At 40.2% G+C, this 21487-nt stretch overlaps 1 protein-coding gene across 1 annotated transcript in view; it reads left to right on the plus strand.

Annotated features, from left to right (window-relative positions):
- The window catches only part of SKAP2 (src kinase associated phosphoprotein 2), a 152337-nt gene that overhangs the window by 7438 nt on the left and 123412 nt on the right, over window positions 1-21487 (plus strand). The window contains exons 2-3 of the mRNA XM_074984596.1: window positions 8357-8462; window positions 11959-11984. Of these exons, the coding sequence (XP_074840697.1) occupies window positions 8357-8462; window positions 11959-11984 (132 nt within the window). The remainder of the gene's footprint in view (window positions 1-8356; window positions 8463-11958; window positions 11985-21487) is intronic.

Raw genomic sequence — 21487 nt, forward strand, 5'->3', positions numbered from 1 at the left:
AGCCTCCAGGTTGGTCCTCATGAATGTGAAGAAATGCCTCGTAAGCTGAAGTAGGGGTATTAAATGAAACTCCTTGGAAAGTCGAATTCTCGTAACTCGAATGGGTGTATCTCAGGGTATGACTGTACTTGATTTCTTTTCCCCTCCCCCTCCCCTGCTGCATTTCTTCCACTGACCAAAAATTCTTTATCAAAATCTACTACAAGATTTTTGTCTCCCAGCTTATCTCCTGTGCTCAGCACTCAGCTTTATGTTCTAAATATCGAGTCATCTTTTCCAGATTGCCACACTTTGCTGCAGGTCCCTTATTTTTTCTTCAAATTAAGATAATTTATCTAGTGTTCGAAAGTAGCTTCCTACAAGTAAGCATCATAGGGACACATGAAGCACATAGTGATGGTTCAGATACATAGATTAAAGACGTCCAAATTCTCATATTTACCTTTTGCTGTTGGGCACTGCAGCAATTATATTCTTCTTCTGTCCTCAGAAACCAGTCATCCTGCTCTCACCTCCTCATCAGTTATTGCTGGACATGGTCCTTCCCTTCCCTGTCATAAAACTGAGCTTAGGTAGAGTAATGCAGTACATTAGTTTTAAAACAAACATCCATACAATTATTTATTGCAATGCTTAATTTTCAGGCTGATAGTGCTGAAATTAATGTTCATAGATTTGCCGGACCAGCGGAGTTCCAGGGCTTCTGCCTCAAGCTGCCCCAGGCTCCTGCTCCCCAGGGACTCAAGCTTCCTCGAGTTGCCCTAGGGCTCTGACAGACAGGGGCTCCTGCCCTGGCCCCATGCTACTGCGGGGGGGAATGTCTATTCCCTCCCCCACCCCTCACGCTACAGCAGTGCTGGCAGGAGCTCCAGCTCTGGCCCGGGCCAGGCTGCCAACCACGGCTTTGGCCCCAGCTCCTGCCTTGGGAAGCAGGTCCCGCCCCAGCATCCAACTCTGTGGTCCTGCAACATTCATGGTCTGGCCAGGATTTAAGAAGATCAACCTCTGAAAGAATCACAAGGTTATGTGCATATCTAAGTAGATGTATATTTGTAATTTTTAATATGCATTTACGTGGTATTGAAATGGGGCAAGAAACAGTGAGGTAAAAAGGCCTATGCAAGCATTCCTGTTGAGAGAGACCCTCCTGCGATTTGAAACATTGTTCAATTGTTTCTGCAATAAATTTGAGAATAAGTGTCGTATGGGTGATAAAAATGGTATAGGCTATTTTTATATAGTCATTACTCACTTACACTTCACATTAATTGAAAAGACAAACTGTCTTTCTAATCTGAGTTTACATTTCTTTTCTAATCATATGTCAACAAACCACAATAAATGCAGTATAATGTGGCACATTGTGTAAATCTTAGGTTAAGCCTTAAGATTGTTTACTGTAGCTCATTTGGAAGCATGCTGTAAATTGATCTTGATTTTTATCAGTGTGCTGCTTTTGAAGAACTCCTTAAATTTTAGAGCCTGATCTTCAGTCATCTCTGCAGTGTGGAGCGTATGGAGGAAGGAGCTTTCCAGTTCCCATGTTGTGAGATTAGAAGTTTGTCCTACATGTAATTTATCTGAAGTGTGCTAGATGTTTGATATCAGTGGAGAACTTGAGCAATCTAGGTGTACTTTTGCTCGGTAAAGTATTGAGGGGAAGTGCTGGTTGTTTAGTTTAGCTGTACGTGCATTTTGTGTTGGTAGTAATATAGGGAAATGGTCTTACTTATGGTGGTTTAAGATATAACTGGACAGCTCATGAAAAGATTCTGTGAGGCAAAAGAAAGGTCTAAATACTGATCAGTCTATGCACTCTTTTCGACTACCTGTCTTCATTTTTCGTGTATAAACACAAATGTAGATCAGAACATGAGGCATAATGGCTACGATTACATTACAGCACTCTGTCAACAGAAGTCATTGTCGGAAGAGATTTCCCGACAAAGCTTCTGTTGACAGTGTGTGGCCACACACTACAAATTAATCAAAAGAGTGCTCCATTCTGTCAACAGAGCAGCTGGAATGCCCAGCTGCTCTCTTGATGAAACAGGCACCCCGAAACACATCAGAGAGGGCTGTCCATTGTTCTGAATGCCCTGTCTGTCGAGAGAAGGGCTCTCAGAGCACCCACACAGCTTTTTTGGTCGACAGTCAACAGCAGCATTATTCCTCTTGGCTGAGAGGTAGAACACTGCTGGCAAAAGTGCTGAGTTTTGTCAACAAACACATTTTGTGTGTACGTGCTCAACAAGTTTTGTTGACAGAATTGGGGTTTTACTGGCAAACTTGCTAGCGTAACCATAGCCAATATGTTCAGCATGATCCAATATTTATTTAGCAAATTCTAGGATGAAATTTTCCAAACCATCCAACAGTTTTCCTTGAGGGAAAAGAGCAAATGTTGTCGGCATTGCAATTTGTGATTTATAGAACAAATTGACAGGAAGCTACAGAGGATGTTGCCTGACAGAAAATAGGTCTAAATACAATTGATCAGTATGTTTCTGGGCAAATTCTGGAATTAGCTTGATTAAACAGCTTCCTAGAATTAGACCCAGTACTACTAAGAGATACAATAGTTATCCATGTGAAACGGGTCATATTTCCAAAGTATATTTCTGATAATATGTTTACTTCAAGTAAAGTTACTCCAGTTAGAAATATGCAGTGCAGGCAGCTATGATGGGTTTGAAATGATTGATAAAATGTGGTGTTGTTGCAGAAGCATGTTCAGACAGTCACAATTTTTTGTGATTTGTAAACTTTTATGTTGTTTTCCCTTATGTATATTTTTCTTAACTGAATCCTGAAAAACCTTGTGTGTGTAGCCTCAACGCACAAGAATAGTCTTACTGACATCAACAGTCTCCTCAGAATAAGGCAATGATTGCTCACGTGAATGAGGTTTTCAGGGATCAGGCCTTTCGTTTGTATTCTGTCACCAGAAACTGGACACTTCCCAAAGTTATCCTCTTGCTGTACATTAATATTGACAATTGCCAGCAAAAATAAGTATGACTTACACATTTCTACACAAAGGGTGAGTATAAAATATGAAGAAAAACGTCTGTTAAAATTTTAATTGGTTATATCTAATGGCAGTCAAGCTTTAAGTAAACTATTTGATTAATTACAAATGAGTTGGAGAGCACCATATTTTAGTCTCCTGTCCCTTCTCTGTCAGCCTTTGTAGTTTTTGACAGAGCAGTTTTATGAATCAGATCTTATCAGTTAGATCTTTCAGTTCTGCATCTACCATTCATTTCAGCATGCAAATAATTTTTCTCTAGCGTATTTCAGACAAGGTTAAGATAATTAAATATAAACAGTAGTAAAACAAACATTAATTATTGCAGGGCTTGTATGGTAACTTTTTTTTTAGATAGCTTGGTGATCTGGAAGGGTTTGTTCAGGTCTATTCATCTTTGTAATTTTAGTGTTAAATATAAGCTGTCAGCAGAGGAACTATCGCTCTTCTTCCTGAAAAAATATAGAGTTAATAGCACGTGCATACTTCTTACTTTAGTCAGATGGTGATCTAAACAATCTGAATATGTGACAGTAATGACTGAAAAGTGCAACACCTATGTCTCATAATTACTGACAAATTACAATTTTTTAACTTTAAAACCTGTTTTAAAAGGCTTTCTCATTGTTTGAATTAAATGGATTGTTTTAAAAAGAAAACTGGATAAACAGCAATACCGTCACGTACAACCACAAGGAACTCCTAGGTGTTAGCAGTGCAATCAAAAGCCTTTTGATTCCAGAACCTTTATATTCTCACTGCAGTTCTCTAATGCTACGGTATCTTTTTAGTAGACCAGATTTTTGGGGGGTGTCATGTATACCTGTCAATGGATTATATAGCTATTTTCCACACAGCAGGAGTATTATAAGGGGTCTGAGACCCAGCAGCTGATCCTGCTGTCACCCTCTCACTCATGAAATTTTATGTCCCTCAGGGTGGCTCTCCTACACTTTGCACACCACTAGAATAGAGAAATCAGAAGCTATTCTAGCTAGCAGAACCTATTCTGCTGCCCTAAGGGTTTGTCTACACTACCACCTTCCTTCGAAGGAAGGATGGTAGTTAGGGTGTTGGGAGTTTACTAATGAAGTGCTGTTGTGCATAGGCAGCACTTCATTAAGCAAATTCCCCCCGTGTCAACTTCGAAGTTTAAAACTTCGAAGTACTGGCAAGCATGTAGCCGCGGCTCACCCGCCGGTACTTCGAAGTTCCAGGGCAACTTCAAACTCCCCTTACTCCTCAAAATTTTTGTACTCTTAAGCACGGCAGCACTTCATTAGTAAGCTCCCAACACCCTAATTACCACCCTTCCTTCGAAGGAAGGTGGTAGTGTAGACAAGCCCTAAGTGTTTGGAGAGAGGAGTGGTACACTGGTGCTCTTGCTGGGGTCAGCAGATTGTGTTTAGTGGCCTTCGGGTGTGTGTGGTGGGGAACGATGCTTGCTTCCCTCGTAAATTTAAGGGTGTGAGGCCCTCTTCAGCAATAAGGACTGTGAAGTATGTAGAAATATAAAGAACAGTAACTGGAAGATCTGAGCTTAGACTTCATGGCTTCCTGGATTCCAGTCCACCGCACTTTACTCTAGGTTACACTGGTGTTTCGCAGGGGAGTCTGTTTCTTTTGTGTTTGTGTCACGTTGCCTGTCTTTGTGGAGCTATGCAACGAAGGAAGATATGACCAAAATGCAGAACGTTCTGTATAATCATGAGAGAGAAAAAAGGGGGGTGAGGGCAATATCTTTTATTGGACCAGCTTCTGTAGGTGTGAGAGTGAAGCTTTTGAGCTCTCACAGAGCTTTTCTTCTGAAGTGGACTCAAAACTTCAGAAAGAAATGCAAGGTGGAACAGATTGTTTAACGTAAGTACTATTGTGTGTTAGCTACTGATGCAAAACAATCTGTTGGAGCTTGTATTTAGCTAAGCATATTTTCCAGACCCAAAAAAGAGCTCTTTGTTAGCTTGAAAGCTTCTTTCTCACCAACAGAAATTTGTCCAATAAAAGATATCACCTCACCCACCTAATCGCTCTAATATGTTGGGACCAACACAGCTACCACAACACTGTATACATAATCATGGATAGCTGAAGGGTTTGAGCATGCATCAATGTTTTACAGATGCTATAGTGCAGGGGTCAGCAATCTTCCAAGATGGAGTGCTGAAATTTGACTTTTTGACCTCTGTATATGGTCGGAGTGCCTTTGATACTTTTTAAAGCCACTAATCCTACTTTCAACAGCTTTATTAATAAATGAATATGCAGAGCTTTACTATTTAGATGGTTATTGGTAGCATTATCTGGTCTTTTGCTAATTCGCAGGTGGCATGGCTTTGAGCCACCTCCAGGCACAAGGGGGAGGAGGGGTGAATCTGAGCTCCCGGCTCACATGCCACTTTTGGCACCGGTGCCAGAGTTTGCTGACCCCTGTTATAGTGTGATACTGGCATTGAAATTTAGCATGTATAAGTTTTCTGCCTTAGCAGCTTTGTGAAGACACTTGGAATTTTTCTTTTGAACTTGAATTGAACATTTGTTTGTCAGCTCTGTCTGCAAAAATCAATATCAATACTAAGGAAAACTTGTATTTGTTAGATTCTGTGAGCACTTGTGCCAAATATGGTTGAGTAGGCTTTCTTCTGAAGGTCTTCTGAATGAAACTGGATTTTTCTTATGTATATGAGAAGGTGAACAATGATGTAAGGTAAATGAGATCTACTGTGGTTACTTTGTCTGAGAAGCTAGTTACCTTGCAAGCCTATGAGAAGGAGAGAACTATCCTCCCACTGGGAAAGCTCTCCCCTCCACGTCTCTGCTGTCATCAATAAAGAGATTTGTCACAATTCATTGCTTTTTGCAAAATCTCACAGTAAGAATAGACGCTACATCAATTTCTGCATTGCTTTTACATTATTTTGAGGTTTCAAGTTGTGTTTTCCTCTCTCTTACATTCAGAGTTCCTCCGAAAAGGATGCATTATATCCATAGTAAAGACATTGGTCCCCAGCTGAGTTTGGGGCACATATTATATCCTAAGCCAGTGGTTCTCAACCAGCAGCCTGCGGGCTGCATACCTCCCAATTTGCACATAGCTGTGTTCCAGCTCAGCTGTGTGCTAAAAGCTGGCCCAAGTGGTAGGGTCTGCCCGGTCTCTTGGGCTTCAGGCTAGCTGAGTGCCCTGCATGATAAGAGTGTGAGATAAGGGCAGCTGCACTGCTCTAAGCGGCCTGGGTCAGCTGCTTGTCCTCACAAGCTCTGAGGAGGAAGTCTGCCCCCCCCCCCCCCCGCCCCCCGCCCCCAAGCTCAAGGGAGGAGATCTGGTCCTGCAAGCTCTGGGAGGTGTGCGTGGTGCAATAGCATGGATTAGGGGAGCTGGCCAGCCACATATAGTGGGGGTCGGGTTACGTGCTGTTGCTGCCCTGCTGCCTGGCTCCTGCAGCCCACAATGATAAGTTGAGAACCACTGTAAGCCATAAGTGGTATTTATTGCTCAGCAATTGCAGCACATGTTCTTATCTGTCAAACAGTAGCTTGGACTGAGGGTATTTTTGCTTGGGTTTGGGGTTCAGCAAAGGGGTAAGTTGGTCTGCAGAGTTTAGTTGTTGGTTACAAAGGCTTAGAGCTTTAATGGATCAGACGAGAGGTTTAGAGAATATAGTTTAAAGATTTCAGCCATTTGCTGTTCCAGAAGTGCTGTTTTTGGAAAAAAAACCAAGCAGTGTTGACAGGGTTCATTTGAAAACAAATCCCATTTGTGAAAGAACTCTTTTTCCTGAAAAGTACGAGGAGGAAGGGTGTTTTCAAAAGTGGAGTTTCCTTTAGAGTGAATCCTGTCTACATTACTTGTTTTTTTGTTTTTTTTCCAAAAACAGCACTTCTGGAACAGCGAGTGGCCACCATTATGCAAATAAGGTGCACAATATGTAAATCAGTGCCTCATTTGCATTTCTGATCGGCCGCTTTTGCATTGCCTTGCCGAAAGAGGAACATAGTGTAGATGCAGTCAAAATGTGTATCAAAATAGTGATCAGCTGTTTCAGAATAGAACATCCACAATGATTGGATGCTGCATCACATTTAAGGGCACCCTCTGGGTAGGGCTGGAGGTCCCCTGTTTCAAAATAGTCCATATTCTGAAATATCAGTTTTGCAGTAGGCACTATTCCTTGTAGAATGAGCTTTACAGAACTCAAAATAAGCTGTTTGCTATTTCAGAATTATTTTGAAATAGCAGTTTTGCTATTTGTTCACAAAGTTATTTTGGAACAGTGGCTGTTATTCCGAAATAACTTTGCTGTATGAATGGGGAAATAGATATTAACTTCAAGTAATCAAGCCTCTTTGATTTGAGTGGGACAAAATTCCCATACAACAAAACAAGATTGTTTGTTTGTTTTTAAATAGTTCATTTCAATTTACCTATTGCTTTACAAATAAAAAAGTGTTTTGCAGCTCATAGATTGGGTCCTGATTCTGCAAGTGCGCAGGTGCTGTGAACACATGATGAATGAGTAGTTCCTTTAACTTCTGAGGTTTATCCAGTTATGTGGTGTTAAGCATCTATATAAAAGTGTTTGCAGGATTGGGCCTTGGATGTCAAGTATTAGCGTAATATGGGGTACAACGGCAACATATAAACATGTAGGGAGATATGCCTGTCTCATAGAACTGAAAGAGGCATTGAGTCAAGTTCCCTGCCCTCCCAGCAGCACCTATTACCATCCCTGACAGATTTTTTTTTTTAATTAAATCTGTTTGCCCCAGATCCCTAAATAGCCCCTCAAAGGCTGAACTCTCAACCCTGGATTTAGCAGGCCAATGCTCAAACCACTGAGCTATCTGCCCACTTCCCCCTATCTATGAAAATTGAATTTATAAGGAACCAGCAGCTGATCCACATCTGCAGTGATCACCTCCTCTGGATAAGCTATAATGTTGTAAAGGACTTGTCCGCTTTTTAAAATTTACACTTGTAAAATAACACGACAGTAGTCTATGAACAAAAACAGTTTATTGTTTTAGCTTTTTACTTTGTCGCAGAATGTGTTTGCCAAAGCACCCTCCTTTATTTTGTCTTGTGTAATTCTTGCTCATTTAATGATGCCAAATGTCAGAACAGCATTTGTTGCAGCAAGCATTACTAGAGCAGAAAACAAATGCTTCGAGTTTAGAATTTGAAGTATTTTAACCATGTTATGCATAGGTTTTGTAAAATAGGTTTCTTCCTAAGCGATAATATCAGAACAATCTATTGTGGAGATAGTTGTTATTTTCAAAATATTATTCCTTTTCCCCTTATAATATGTAACTTTTTTCATGGTTTAGATGTTGACACATTTATATCTGATACTCTAAAAGGAGAAAATTTATCAAAGCGAGCAAAGGAGAAAAAGGATTCTCTTATTAAGAAGATAAAAGAGGTCAAGGCTAAGTAAGTTACCTTCACTGTTCGAATTTATTAGTAATAGCTTGTTGCTCTTTTGATACCTACTGTTTTAACAAGAAATTTTATACAGATGCTGTGAAAAGGGATTTACACATGTGAATTGAATTGAATTGAATTCCCACAGGAATCAGGATTCAATTTATTTCAGTGGGAAATGGGGGCATCAGGTGCCTGCCAGTGTGGATTCCTTTGTGGGATCAGGGCTTATCTTCCTCTGACTAATGAGTTTTTTATAACATACAAACTGTAAAACTGGGAGAACTTATTGAGGATGCTTGCTGTAGTTGCATGATTATTTTCATTGGCTGGGACTCTCAGTTGATGTAGGCTGGCATAATTCCGTAAACTGATTTTAATATCTGTTTCCTATTCTGTCATTAGCCCTCTCTATCCTAGGAAATGTAACAATTGCTGACAATAATTTTAAGGAACAAGTTCCTTTAAGCTGATATTGAAAACTGTTCACTGCAGTGTAAACCAGACACAGCTGTCATCTTGATGCTGTTTTAGAGAATATGATTTGAGGCGTAAGTCCATCGTGCAAGTCAGACTACATGAGAGAAGGAAGATTTGGCCCTAGTTTTATGCATATTGGAAAAAATGTGTTTTGCAGTATGTTATATCTTAAACTATGATATGTTCTTGTGCTTGCTACTCTTCTCCTCTTCAGCCTCTCCACAGCTTTTTTCACAGTGATCGCTCCTTCCTGCCTGATACCCAACCTTTGGCACTTATGACATACTCCTTTCCAAATGTCAGTGATAGTGTAACTGAGTGGTGACAGTTTACTCAGTGGTATTCTAATGAGGAAGATACAGAACCTGCCACCAACTGTTTACAGTCTCAAGCTACATCTACATTACACTGATCTGTCAACAGAAGTTACTGTCAGGAGAGATCTTCTGGCAAAACTTCTGTTGACAGATCACGTCCACACACAAAAGTGGATCAAAAGAGCTATCTCCTCTGTCAACAGAGAGCGGTCAAACTGCCCAGCCACTCACTTGACAGAATGGCCAACTGAAAGCTCAGCAAACACGGCTGCCTGGTGAACTGAAAGCCCTGTCTGTTGAGAGACAGTCCTTGGAGCGTCTACACAGCTTTTTTGTTGGCAGACACTGTCAACAAAGGCGTTATTCCTCATTGCGGAGAGGCAGAATGCTGTTGGCGGAAGTTGCCGAGCTTTGTTGAGGGCTGTCGACAAAATGCATTGTATGTGTAGATGCTTCATGAGTTTTGTTGACAAAACCCCGAATTTGTCGACTAAACTCTGTAGTGTAGACATAGTCTAAGATTCTCCTACCTCTCTGTTCTTTGTTTTTTTTGGTGGATGGTCCTCCTCTCTCCCACTTTCTCTCATGGTCCCTCAGGGCTCTGTCCTAGGTTCTAGCTTTCTTTCTCTACAGCCCATTCCTAAGTCATCTAATTTACTGTCATTTTGAGAGATGACTCTCTGCTCCTGACTTGCTTTTGCCATTCAGTCCTATATCACTACTTCTCTATTTTCTCCTTTGTATCTTATGAATGGAAACTCAGCATGCTGAAACTGAATTCCTTCAGTGAAATTCTGACTCTAGTTACAGTAGTGGAGCCAAGATTTCACCTCTTATCTTTATTTTCACATTCTTGCATTTCCAACTTTGTTGCTTCTTAACACCCCTATGCATCTCCTGGAGTCATCTTTGATTCCTCCAACCAGTTCTACTTATCGAGTCTGTGTCCAAACACAACTATTTTCTACACAAAATTTCTTAGAGCTACCCTTTTATCTCTGCTTGCATTTCTAAGTCTCCCACTCCAGGCCTCCTGGGTTCTCATTTTCATTGCTTTTAACCACCACCTCATTGGGTTTCCTGACACTTGCACCACCCTTTCTAGTCCATACAGAATGCAGCTGTTAAGATCTCTTACTTGCCAGTCATTCTGATCAGCTCCTCTTTTTGCACTTACAGGGGGTCCTCATTATAAGTCCAGGTTACATTCCTAAATAATGCAACTTATTGTGTAACAACTTGTAAAGGGGAATTAATATCCATAAGGATTAATGTAATTAGCATGAGATACATTCCCAACACATACGGTTCACTCATGTGTGGTACATATAATGTATCTATAACCCACAAAAAAATAGAAATAGAATAGAAACAAATAGAATAAATAAATAGATTATTAATAATAAGATAGAAAAAGATAAGCTATCTCTCTCTCCCCCGCCTGCCCGCCCACCAGTTCTCCACTGGCTCCCCACAGGCTCCCTGCCAGCTCCCCATGGCTCCCCTCTTGTCTTCATGGTTCCCTGCCGGTTCTCTGCTGGCTCTCTTCAATTCAATGCTGCTCCCTTGGCTACCTGCCAGCTCCCTGCAGCTTCCATCTGGTCCCCCATGACTTCAGGCTCACTTCCAGGGCCCTGCACTACAGAGCCTCCTGCCTGACCGCCACAAAGCTCCCCTATGTTCCTGACTTTTGGTCCCTTGGCCTCTAAATGACGTAAGTGTGGATCAGTGTGACTTATAATGAATCTACTTTCCTGAATTACTTAATGACGTATAAGCAAAACGACTTTTAGCAAAGCGCCTTATAACGAGGACCCTCATAGTCAAATACAAACTTCCTGATATTCCATTTAAAGCTATGCATAACAATGACCTTTCCTTACTTATTTACCTTTGCATCTTAATGCGTCACTGCACCCTGCAACTGTTTTGTTCATTTATGTCATGAGGATTGTGGATTTGAGGGAGATGGCAAAGAATGTAGTTTTTACCACTGTTAGGTAGTGTCCCTGGATATAAGAGGTATAGTAGTATTATTCCACGTTAGAGTTGTTGGGTAACTTTTTTAAAACCCTGCTTACTGTGAATATGTATTTAAATGTTTATCAATATATTAATTAGCAAATTTTTTTATGCTTTTTGGTTTTTATGTGTTGCTAAAGTATTCAAAGCAAATCAAATTTTTCTTTGCTGACAAGTCACATTGTGTTCATTACAAAACATGTAAAAGATTGTGCCATATAAGTTCTGATAAAAGGTTTTCATTTATACAGAGACATTTTAAAGTATGGTATTAACTTTTTGGAAGATAACGGAAAAGTAAATTTTAAATAGCATGCTCACCTTTTTAAGCTGTTTTAGCAAATTTGTTGTTTTTTTAAATTTTTTTTTGTTACACCTGAATCTGTTTTAAACTGGCATTATTTATTTGTCACTGTACCACAAAATTGCTTAATATGACTGATAATCATTCTCACAAGTTCAAAACACTGGGAGAAGGACTGGTGAAATGTTTTAATATAGATGTGGAGGACAAGGCTTTCAAATAAAGGTGAAAATTTGCAGTATACATTTGCAGCAGCAATACTCATATGGCACAAAATTCTTATTTGGACACTGATAAGTCTTCTGTATTTGTGTTCATCTCATGTTGAGACTCTCCAAATGCACATTAATTTACATTGTCTTTTTTTCTCTTTTTCCTGCAGTTATCCTCAAGATTTTCAGGAGAAAGGTAAATGTAAAATATTTTATTTCACTATGGTATGACTTTAAATACTTTCCTCACTGACAGACTCTCAATTGAGTAAACATATTGAACATATGTGTAAGAGTATAGCATTCAAATATACAGCTTATGCATTGATTGACTCTCAAGGATGAGGATGCTAGCTCCCCCTGCTGAGCAAAAAAATTAAAAGCTTCCAAAATCTCTGCTTCAGAATTTGAGTGCTGAAACCTAACACATTTCATAACTTGGTTATATTTACTTCATGAATGTATCATAGGAGAAAGTTTACCAATCAAGAATCCCGTTTAGAAATGTAGCTGGAAGTTTATATTTAATATACATTGAATGTCTTAAATATAAAGGGCTTCATAAATTAAAAACTCAATATTGTCTAAAACTGTACAGTTCATGGTTTGTCATAGAAAGTGTATGCAAAGCAGTCTACATTGGCAATAACCAAATGTTAATAGTGATCATTTATTTGAGACTTTTATTTGTGAAGGAAGGATACCAAAGTATCTCTGCAACAGTGATACCTCTTTCACTTTTTAATAGGGTGATTTAATGATTATACGGTATTGGCTTTTGATGCACTCAGAATGAGTATTTTCATAATATAGCAAAGAAATCAGACAGGAGAACAAGATGTAGCATATTAGTAATGCAAACTGAAGTTTGGGTTATGCACTGTCTCCAGGAGTTAAAACAAAGTGTTATAGTGCAGCTAGAAAGAGAAAAGATGGTGGAGTACTGGAAATTGCTACAGTGTTTTGTTCTGTAACTAAACCTGGAATGGCCCTTATTTCCATGATGCTAATTCAAGAGGTCACGACCTGTAGCCTGTGGATGCTGGTATGAGGGTCACAGTGTGAGGTCAAAAGAGCCTTTGCAAAGTTGCAATCTTTGCAGAAAGTAGAACCCTGCTACCTTCTATCTGTAGACAGCTGATAATGTGAGAGTGTTCTGACACTTCCTATGAATTAGCTTTTCAGCTCGGAAGAGCAAAAGCTAAATACAGTTAAAACCAGACCACAGATTTTTTTTTAAATAATTTGAATGAATTAAAATTATATATCTTTCATCTTCCATTTAAATAATAGGGACTCTTAACTTACTGGAACCACCTGGGTTTTGCACATCTAAATAAATACTGTAAACTTACAATTTTAAAATTAAATTAACCCCACTTTGTTATATCTTAGTCCTTTCATTCAAATTAAAATCACATTTTAATCCTCTTCATTGGAAGTGAATGGAAAAGGATAAGAAAAATGAATTCAGACTTGTTTTTTATTAAGATAATTATCTTAACTTTATTTTAAATCTAGGTGGGGTCATTGTTCAATTTAAAATGTATCTAATTTTTGTAAATCATATTTTGTATTTTAAAGTATTGTTAACTTCCAAATTTGTATATACCAACTAGAAGACGTCAAAATTGTGTCGGTGAGCTCATTGATAAGCATACGAGTTGGTTACAAAGACCGGAGCTCCTGTTTACCGTGGTTTATTTAAAACCAAGTTGAAGAAAACTTATTACACCATATCTGCTCTTCCAACTGTTAAGGCATCATTGGTGCATTTTTTTCCTCAGCTAATTCTGAGATGAGGTTTCTTTATCTCCAGAGGAGGATGTACCTTGAAGAATTCAGCTTGCAGTGAATGTCGTGTGCTTATGACCTGTTGTGATTTCAGTGATGAGTGTATGTGATATGCCTTGTTGAAAGTACATATAACCTTTAAGGAGAACAGCATTTTCTTGAGCACTCTTAATCCCCATGGAGGACCTTTTTAGGATCAGACCCTAAAACTGCATGTGGTATATAGTTTGTATGTTTTGACTTTGTTTAGCTTTCTTTTAGTGTAACTATAATGAAAGGCCATGAAAAGAAACGGTGAGTTATATAAACTGGGTCAAACTTTGAAAATGTTACCTATAAAGAAATTCCTGTTGCATTTGTGAGCATGGATCTGCGAAGTGAAGTATTGTTTAATTCTCATTCATGAATTAATTTTACATTAGCTCTTCCAGTTCAGCTATAATGCTAATAGTGAGGTAGAATCCTTATCGTGCTCTCTGGATAACATACACACACTGGATTAATGTCCAGAACACTCTCCCTTTTTTAGAATTTTTCTTTATTCTTTACTTAAGAAACAAGACAAGGAGGAGAGCATAGGCTGAGTTTTGTTTGCTTCTAGAGTTGTCTGTGAACCTCCTGGTGGTGAATTTTTTTTTTTAAAGACTCTTGTTGTGTTTCAGCTGTTAGAACTGTAGCTACATCAAAAAGTGGGTACAATCACACTCAAACTCACCTGTTTTACATTTTCCAAGAGCGAGGTCTCCTGAACAATTGCATGAATTGGAAGTCTGAACTTTGTTGATAATTGGGAGTTATGACAGTTTTTGGTGTTTGTGTTTGAGATAATTGGATTCAATATTTTGGTCGCCAAAATGGTTAGCTAAAAGAGCGTTGATTTTAACTCATGCTAATAATAGTGCTAAAGTTGGCAGAAGCACCATTGAAATAGATCTGAACTCTGGATACCACACTTGTGTTTGAAGCGTGTTATTTGCTGAGATATGCTTCCTGCTTTCTGTAATAGCTGGCCTGAGAGCTGTTGCTTTTTATTGAGACTGTTTCTTTTTTGTACTTCTGTCTTTGCAGCCATCAGGAACTCATAGCAGGGGTTTCTGGGGCTGGAGATTATGATTATGTGTAGCACAACAGCTACTGAACGATACCATGTGGATGTGGAAGTATGGACTAAGCTGACTTTGTTTTTAATGTCAGATTACCTCTATGCAGACTTCCACTTCAGGGCCAGGAATGCAAATGCATGCTGGATTTATGGTTGAAATATGGGGTGTCTGGCAGTGGGCCCAGAACTTTCATATAACATGCATTCATGGAGCTGTGTGAGGAGCTTGCCTTAGCCCTTGAGTGGCAGCACACCCAGGTGAGACCCATTAAAGATTCAGAAGTATGTCTTTCTTGCTTATGGAAAAGGTTGCCCCCAGATTGCTACAGCTCTGTTGGATATCAGTTTGGGGCTGGAAAATCTACAGATGGTGCAATCATCATGGAAGTTAGCAAGGCGATTAATAATGTGCTGTCCCTCAGGTGTGTAAAATTGGAAATATTCCTGAAATAATGGCAGGATTTGCTTGAATGTATTGGCTCCTAAACTACCCAGGTATGATGGGTGGGTGGCAGGCAAGGGTGGGGTGGGGTGGGGTGGAGGGGAGGAACAGTGTAGGTATATGCATTCCACCTGTGTTGGGGCAAGTATATTAATGGGAAAGGATAGCATTCCACTTTTATGCAGGCTCTTGTCTCTCACCTACTTTGGATGCAGCTGGAAAGGCTGCATGCAGGGCCATCCCTAGAGGGGTGTCAGGCCAAGCACACCCACCACAGGTCCTGCTGGAGGCCCTACCCCATCTCTTCCTTCCCCTGCTTCACTCCCAGTCCTGTGCCCACTCCACCTCTTCCCTCAGGCCCTCCCCCTGCTACACCACACTCTCTCTCCCATAGTACCCCTTCCTGGAAGCCCCTTCCCCTAAGTGATGTGACCAGAGGGATTACTGGGGGCCTTAGCATGGGATGGCAGCAGGGGTTAACTTTATGTTAAATAAAGTTAGCAATTGCTTTCCATTTTAAGCCTATTTCTTAGTATCTGTTCTTTCATGTTAATATGCTTGCTCCAGTACCTCACTGCCAATCTAAACAATCCACCAAAATTTTCACTTCCCAGAAATCATCTCCTTGTACAAGTCTTCTGGAGACACGTGCAGAACGTCAAATGAGAAATTTCTATGGTACTGCTTAAATATTTCTATAATTCATTTTTTTTCCAGAGTTTCTTCATGCTTTTTGACTCTTTCCCTTTCTGAAACTTATCCACCTACAAACTTCACAGTGCTTCTGTAGTGTTTAATGTTTAGGCGTCTGTCTTTGGTTTTGTGTGGCATAGGTTGGAATTCTTTGAATGTTTAAAATTGCCATTTGGTGTCATAGTGTAGACAGTTGATTCACACTCTTGAATGCACGTACTTTATCATTTTGCTGCATATACCAGTAGGCACGGGTGGCCTACCAATCAAAGGAACCACTTGGGTGACCGGTGGAGTGAGTCATTTTTCTCATTGATGTTCTGTTGAAAATCATCTAAACAACTAGTGGAATAAAGCAGCCATTGGGGAACCTCTTTTTGGGTCTGGAATCCACTGACCCACAGAAAAATCAGATGTAGGCCACACAAGTGAGGTGCGAAAAACCCCCACCCCACATCACTGACTTGGTCCCAGACTGAAAAACAGAAAAAAAGACACTCCTCTGATTCCCCTTGCACACCAGCCCCAGAGCTTAGTGGGGCCAGGGCTAGTAGATTGTGCACCCTCCTAGGCTGTGGGGTATGGACAAAAATGTTCAGTGTGGGCGGGGGCTGCTAGGAAGGAGCACTGGGGTATGGTAACTCAGTGGAAGGGAGAGTGTAAGAGCGGGCTGGGGGTTGGGGTGTCTGGGGGGGTGGTAGGGCGCAGGAGTGGCCTGTGGGTGGGTGATCTGGGTGGGAGAGGGGATCTAGGGAGGAGCGGGTGAAGGAGCAGGGTGACAGTGGGGGTCTGAGTGGCAGGGGATAAAGGAGCGGGGTGGGAGTGGGGGTCTGAGCAGGAGGGGTGATAGGAGTCAGCAATAAGTAGCCGATCTGGGTGGGTGGGGGGTCCAAGAGCGGCTTGGGAACATGAGGTCTGGGCATGGGGGCGGAGGGGCACTTACCTGTGCAGCTCCCTGGGGGCACACGTAACTGAGTGCCCCTCCTCTCCCAGTCACTGTTGCCCACTGCTCCTATTGGCTGCAATTCTGGCAATCAGAAGTATGGGAGAAAAGCCTCCAGGCAGTGCTGTGCTGTTGTTCCCCTAGGTAGGGGAAGCAGCAGCGTTGAGAGCCACTCCCTTCCCCTTGCCAGGTAGAGCCAGTGGGTTGGATCTGGCCCTGACTTGCCTGACACTGGCCTGTGAGGCTTGGGGCTCTGCACGCCAGCCCTGCAGTGGGGCTGGATCCAGGCAAGCTGCAGGCTGGATCCAGACCATGAGCTGTAGGTCCCCACCCCTAGACTAAAGTGTACAAATTTTAGCTTGAAAATAACTTTATTCATTCATTGGTGCGAACATACTGATATAGGAAACCTTACATTTATTGATTGCTGGGTACAATAGTTTTCCGGTAATAGTGCTTGGACACTGGGGAGAAGGAACTCATTTCAGCTTGACACTTCTGAGCCTTTTGGAGTAGCAAAAAAACAGCAGTGAGCAGCTGCTTGCCTGCCCTCCTTTTTAAGTGTTTTATATGGTTTAAGATTAAGTTTGAGCAATTGCTTTGCTTCCCAACTTCCTAGATGTTTTATTAACACTGTGCCTAGAAAGGGGTAGTAAATAGGTGAACAGTGGGCTAAATCCAAACTGTCAGCCACTTTTTACAGACTCCAAAATTGTGGCATTTACTTTTATTATTTATTTATTCTCATTTTTCATAATTTTCTCTCGGGTCTGGACCATTACTGTATCTTGGCCAAGAAATTTGGACCTTGACAAAAAATAATTGTTGATTTTTAAGGGCAGAGGCTGCAATATTTTGATGTCTGGTCTCCTTTATGGATTAAGTGGCTGAAGTATTATCTTAAATATTGCATGTTTAACCTCTCTAATCTAGCACCCTCAGGACCTGACTGGTGCCGAACAAAAGAATTTGCTGGACCACGGGAGGTCAGCATTGTCTAGCAGTGTTACCAACACTTCCACAGCTTACTGGCTCTTGGAAGACATTTAAGGGTAAATTGCAGTTAAATAACAGCACAGAACACCAAGAGCCAGAACTGGTGGATGCAAATAAACTTTATGGAACCACAGGAAATTTGGCTACACCCATGATAAGTGGGCATTCAACTAACTAAAATCATGCCGGATGATAGATGTTGCCAGACTAGAGTGTGTTGGACTAGAGAGGGTCAACCTGTATTATAAACAAGTAGTAGCAGAGGAAAACAAATTGGGGCTAGGAAGGGAGGACTGTGTGGCTCTGTCTATGTGGCAGAGCTATTTTTGTATGCCTTGATATCCTGAAATAGCTATTCCCTGTCTTTGAAATACGCTTGTTGTTTCAAAATATTTTTTGAAATAATAGGTGTGCTATTTCGGCATCCCTGCTTAGACGGCACCAAATGCCGGAATAGCCTATTTTGAAATAAATTCAAAATAAGTTAAGCAATTTGTGTAGTGCAAATTGCATATCTTATTTTGAGTTTAGGGTGCTATATAGGTGTAGTCTGTGTGTGGCGTGTGTTGTTAATATTCAGTTAGTACCAACTGAGCCGGTTGGAATTTTTCAGTGCAGAATAGTGAGAATTAAAGTGGAGCCTTTATTTCCATAACAAGAGTTAACTGTCTCATTTTCCACTTTCCATTCTGCATAGCTAACTATCCCCTTGGCGTGTGCTGTTTCAGAATATCAATAAATTAATCTACTGTAATTGAAAAGATGGTCTTTAATAAGAAAAGATAAGGTACAGTACCTTTTATTGTGGACAAATCAAAATATTGATTCTCCGGTCAAGCCTAAATGGTGAGTTAAACTGCAGAAATGAGAGAATAGGACTCTTTTTTTTTTTTTTTTTTTTTAATAACTGTTAGTGGTATGCCATTAATTACACTTAAAAAAAAGTTCCAGGATAAATCAAATGCTGTTCTGGGGAAACAAGAAAGAATATTAATGAACGTCAATTCCTTAATTATCCTCATGACTATATAACAGGGACACATTCATGTCTTCTTTTGTGTAATAACTTTTAGAGAGAAGTATTTTAAAACTGATCATTAATTTTATGACCACAGAAATGAGATGCAAAATTTATGCTGTTGTCATTGGCAAAGGCTCAGGGCACTACTGACATTATGTGTGATTGTAATGGAATGGCTGCTGGCTAATGAGTCTATAGACAATTCGTTTGAGCATGCTTTGCTTTTAGATGTCTGATTAGGCTGTAATGTTTTCAATTATGTTTTCGAATTGCATTGGATACATTTACCTGATGCCCATTGTTGCTTGGTACTTCAGCTTTCTATTTCATAAATACAAGTTGAACACTTTCTTTTAATTTATTTATGCTTTTCAGATGTATTTGCTTGCACTCAACACCTGCAGAGGGGAGAAAATGGTTTGTGCTGCTCCATTCTGTCTCCTTTGACTGATTAAGGAGTAGCACTGATAGCTTCAGATGCTGTCTGTTCTGGTCTTCCTTGACAGTAGCATGTTGGCTTTGATACCACAGTCTGGTTGGGGGAAGACGAAAAGTAGAGAGAGGATTACTAGGGTTTGTCCAAAGATACAGAAGAGACCCCATAGAATTAACAAGAAGGGTTATTGTACTTTTGATGTATAAAATTTAAGGGATTAGTGTTGTTGTATGTTAACAGAACAGACTCCTAAATCTCTCAACTATAGTCTAGGAAACTGAGAATCAAGGCTGATTCTATGCTTAAATCATCTTGCCATGCATAAACTTAAGCCCTGTAAGTGTGTTTTTCATTGGAGCTCCAGCATATTGGATGATCCGTGATACCAAAATCAGATTCTATTACCAGGTACAATGCGGACAGCTAAAGACTGCATTTCAGACTGTGGTGTGAACTGCAGAGTACTTGGTTTAAACACAAAACTGAAAGACTCATTTGTGTTCCTAGTTAGCCCTCCTCCCCGCAGTTTCAGTGTTGATGGTATGTTTTCTTAGTGTTACATTTTTTAAATTACTGTATTCCCAACACAAAGTGTGAGTACACACTCTCACATGCAGAGCAACAGTGTTTCCGTTTGTGCTGAGATTGTTTTTCTGTGTGGGCAGTTTTTTAAATCTTTACAAATTGGTTTGAAATCTTCATTCAGGATTTCAAATTTATAAAATACTTTGAAGATGGAGAGCGCTCTATAAGAGGAGAGGCTCAAATTTCTAAGTGGTGTATTTAACTTATTTTGCTTTCAATAAATCATCATCTTGCTCTTTTTAAGAGGCTTATAGTTTTAAAAAAAGCTTAAATTTTGGAGACACACACAGAGCAAGTATTTGTGTGTCGATAGTTTTTGTCTCTCTCTTGCTCTCGCGCTTGCTCGCGCTCGCTCGCTCGCTCGCTCGCTCTCTCTCTCTCTCTCTCTCTCCTATGTAGAAACAGTATTTTCTTTAGGGATTTCTATTCAGCTTTTTAGCATTTAAAAAATTGATCAAATAATCCAAAATCTGCTCATGTGGTCCAGGAGCCAATGGTATAACTTGAAAATACATTAAAAGCAATGCTCTGACATGACTAGCGAGCGTCAGTATTACTCACTAATAGCAACTTGGGAAACTGAAAATGTGAAGTCAACCTCCCTGTTCAAATACTCACCTTTTAAATCCTTTCCCCTTCATCCCAGGCTTTCCAATTAAAAACTTAGGGAAAAAGATTGTCATATGCCAGTTAGTGAGCTGCAAGTCCATCATAAGGGCAACATCTGCACTACAGCAATCTTTCGAAAGAAGTTTTTCTGGAAAATCTCTTTCAAAACAGAATGTCCACACACAGAAAAGCAGATCAAAAAATCAATCTGCTCTTTCAGTAGAGAGCGTCCACACAGCCCCTCTTCTTTTGAAAGAACAGGCCAAAGACTGAAAAATCCAGTGCCATGAGGACTGCTCTTTCAAAAAAAAAAAAGGCCCCCCCGAGACGTCTCCAGACTTTTTTCCCCAAATGAATCTTTCAGAAAAACATGCTCTTCCTCATCTGGGAGAGAAAGAGCTCTGCCAGAAAAAGTGCTGTGTTTTTTCTATGCAGATCAAAAGCACATTTTGTGGGTAGACGGTCCAGTGTTCTTTTGGAAAAGGCCCTTTTTTTTCAAAAGAACTTGCTAGTGTAGAGACAGCCAAGGAGTAGAATCATTGTATGCTAGGTAGGAGGTAAAATGGTAGTGACATATCTTTTCTACATACAGTCATAGAAACCATAGAATACTAGAACTGGAACAGGGCTTGAGGTCATCTAGTCCAGTCTTCTGACCTCCCTCCAGGACTAAGAGTAATCTAGACCATCCTTGGCAGGTGCGAGTCCAACCTTCTTTTTAAAATTTCCAGTGACATACATTCCACAACCTCCATAGGCAATTTATTCCAGTGGTTATCTTAAACCTCCCTTGCTGCAATTTCAGTCCGTTGCTGCTTGTGCTATCCTCAGAGGTTAACAAGAATAATTTTTCTCCCTGTTTTGTATAAAATATTTGTATAAAGCCTATATGTATAAAATGTTTTAGTTGTCTTATTTATCATCCCAAGAAATGCTGATTTCTGATTTCCTTGAATGCACGAATTTTCTGTCAGATATGAGTGTGCTATGTGCACAACACTCCTAAAAAAATCCCAAATCTTAGGCTTGCAAATATTACTATATTGACTGCCTAATGAGGTTGGGATGGTGGTGGATC

The sequence above is a fragment of the Carettochelys insculpta genome, chromosome 2 (genome assembly GCF_033958435.1).
Source record: "Carettochelys insculpta isolate YL-2023 chromosome 2, ASM3395843v1, whole genome shotgun sequence".
NCBI classification, from domain to species: Eukaryota; Metazoa; Chordata; order Testudines; family Carettochelyidae; genus Carettochelys; species Carettochelys insculpta.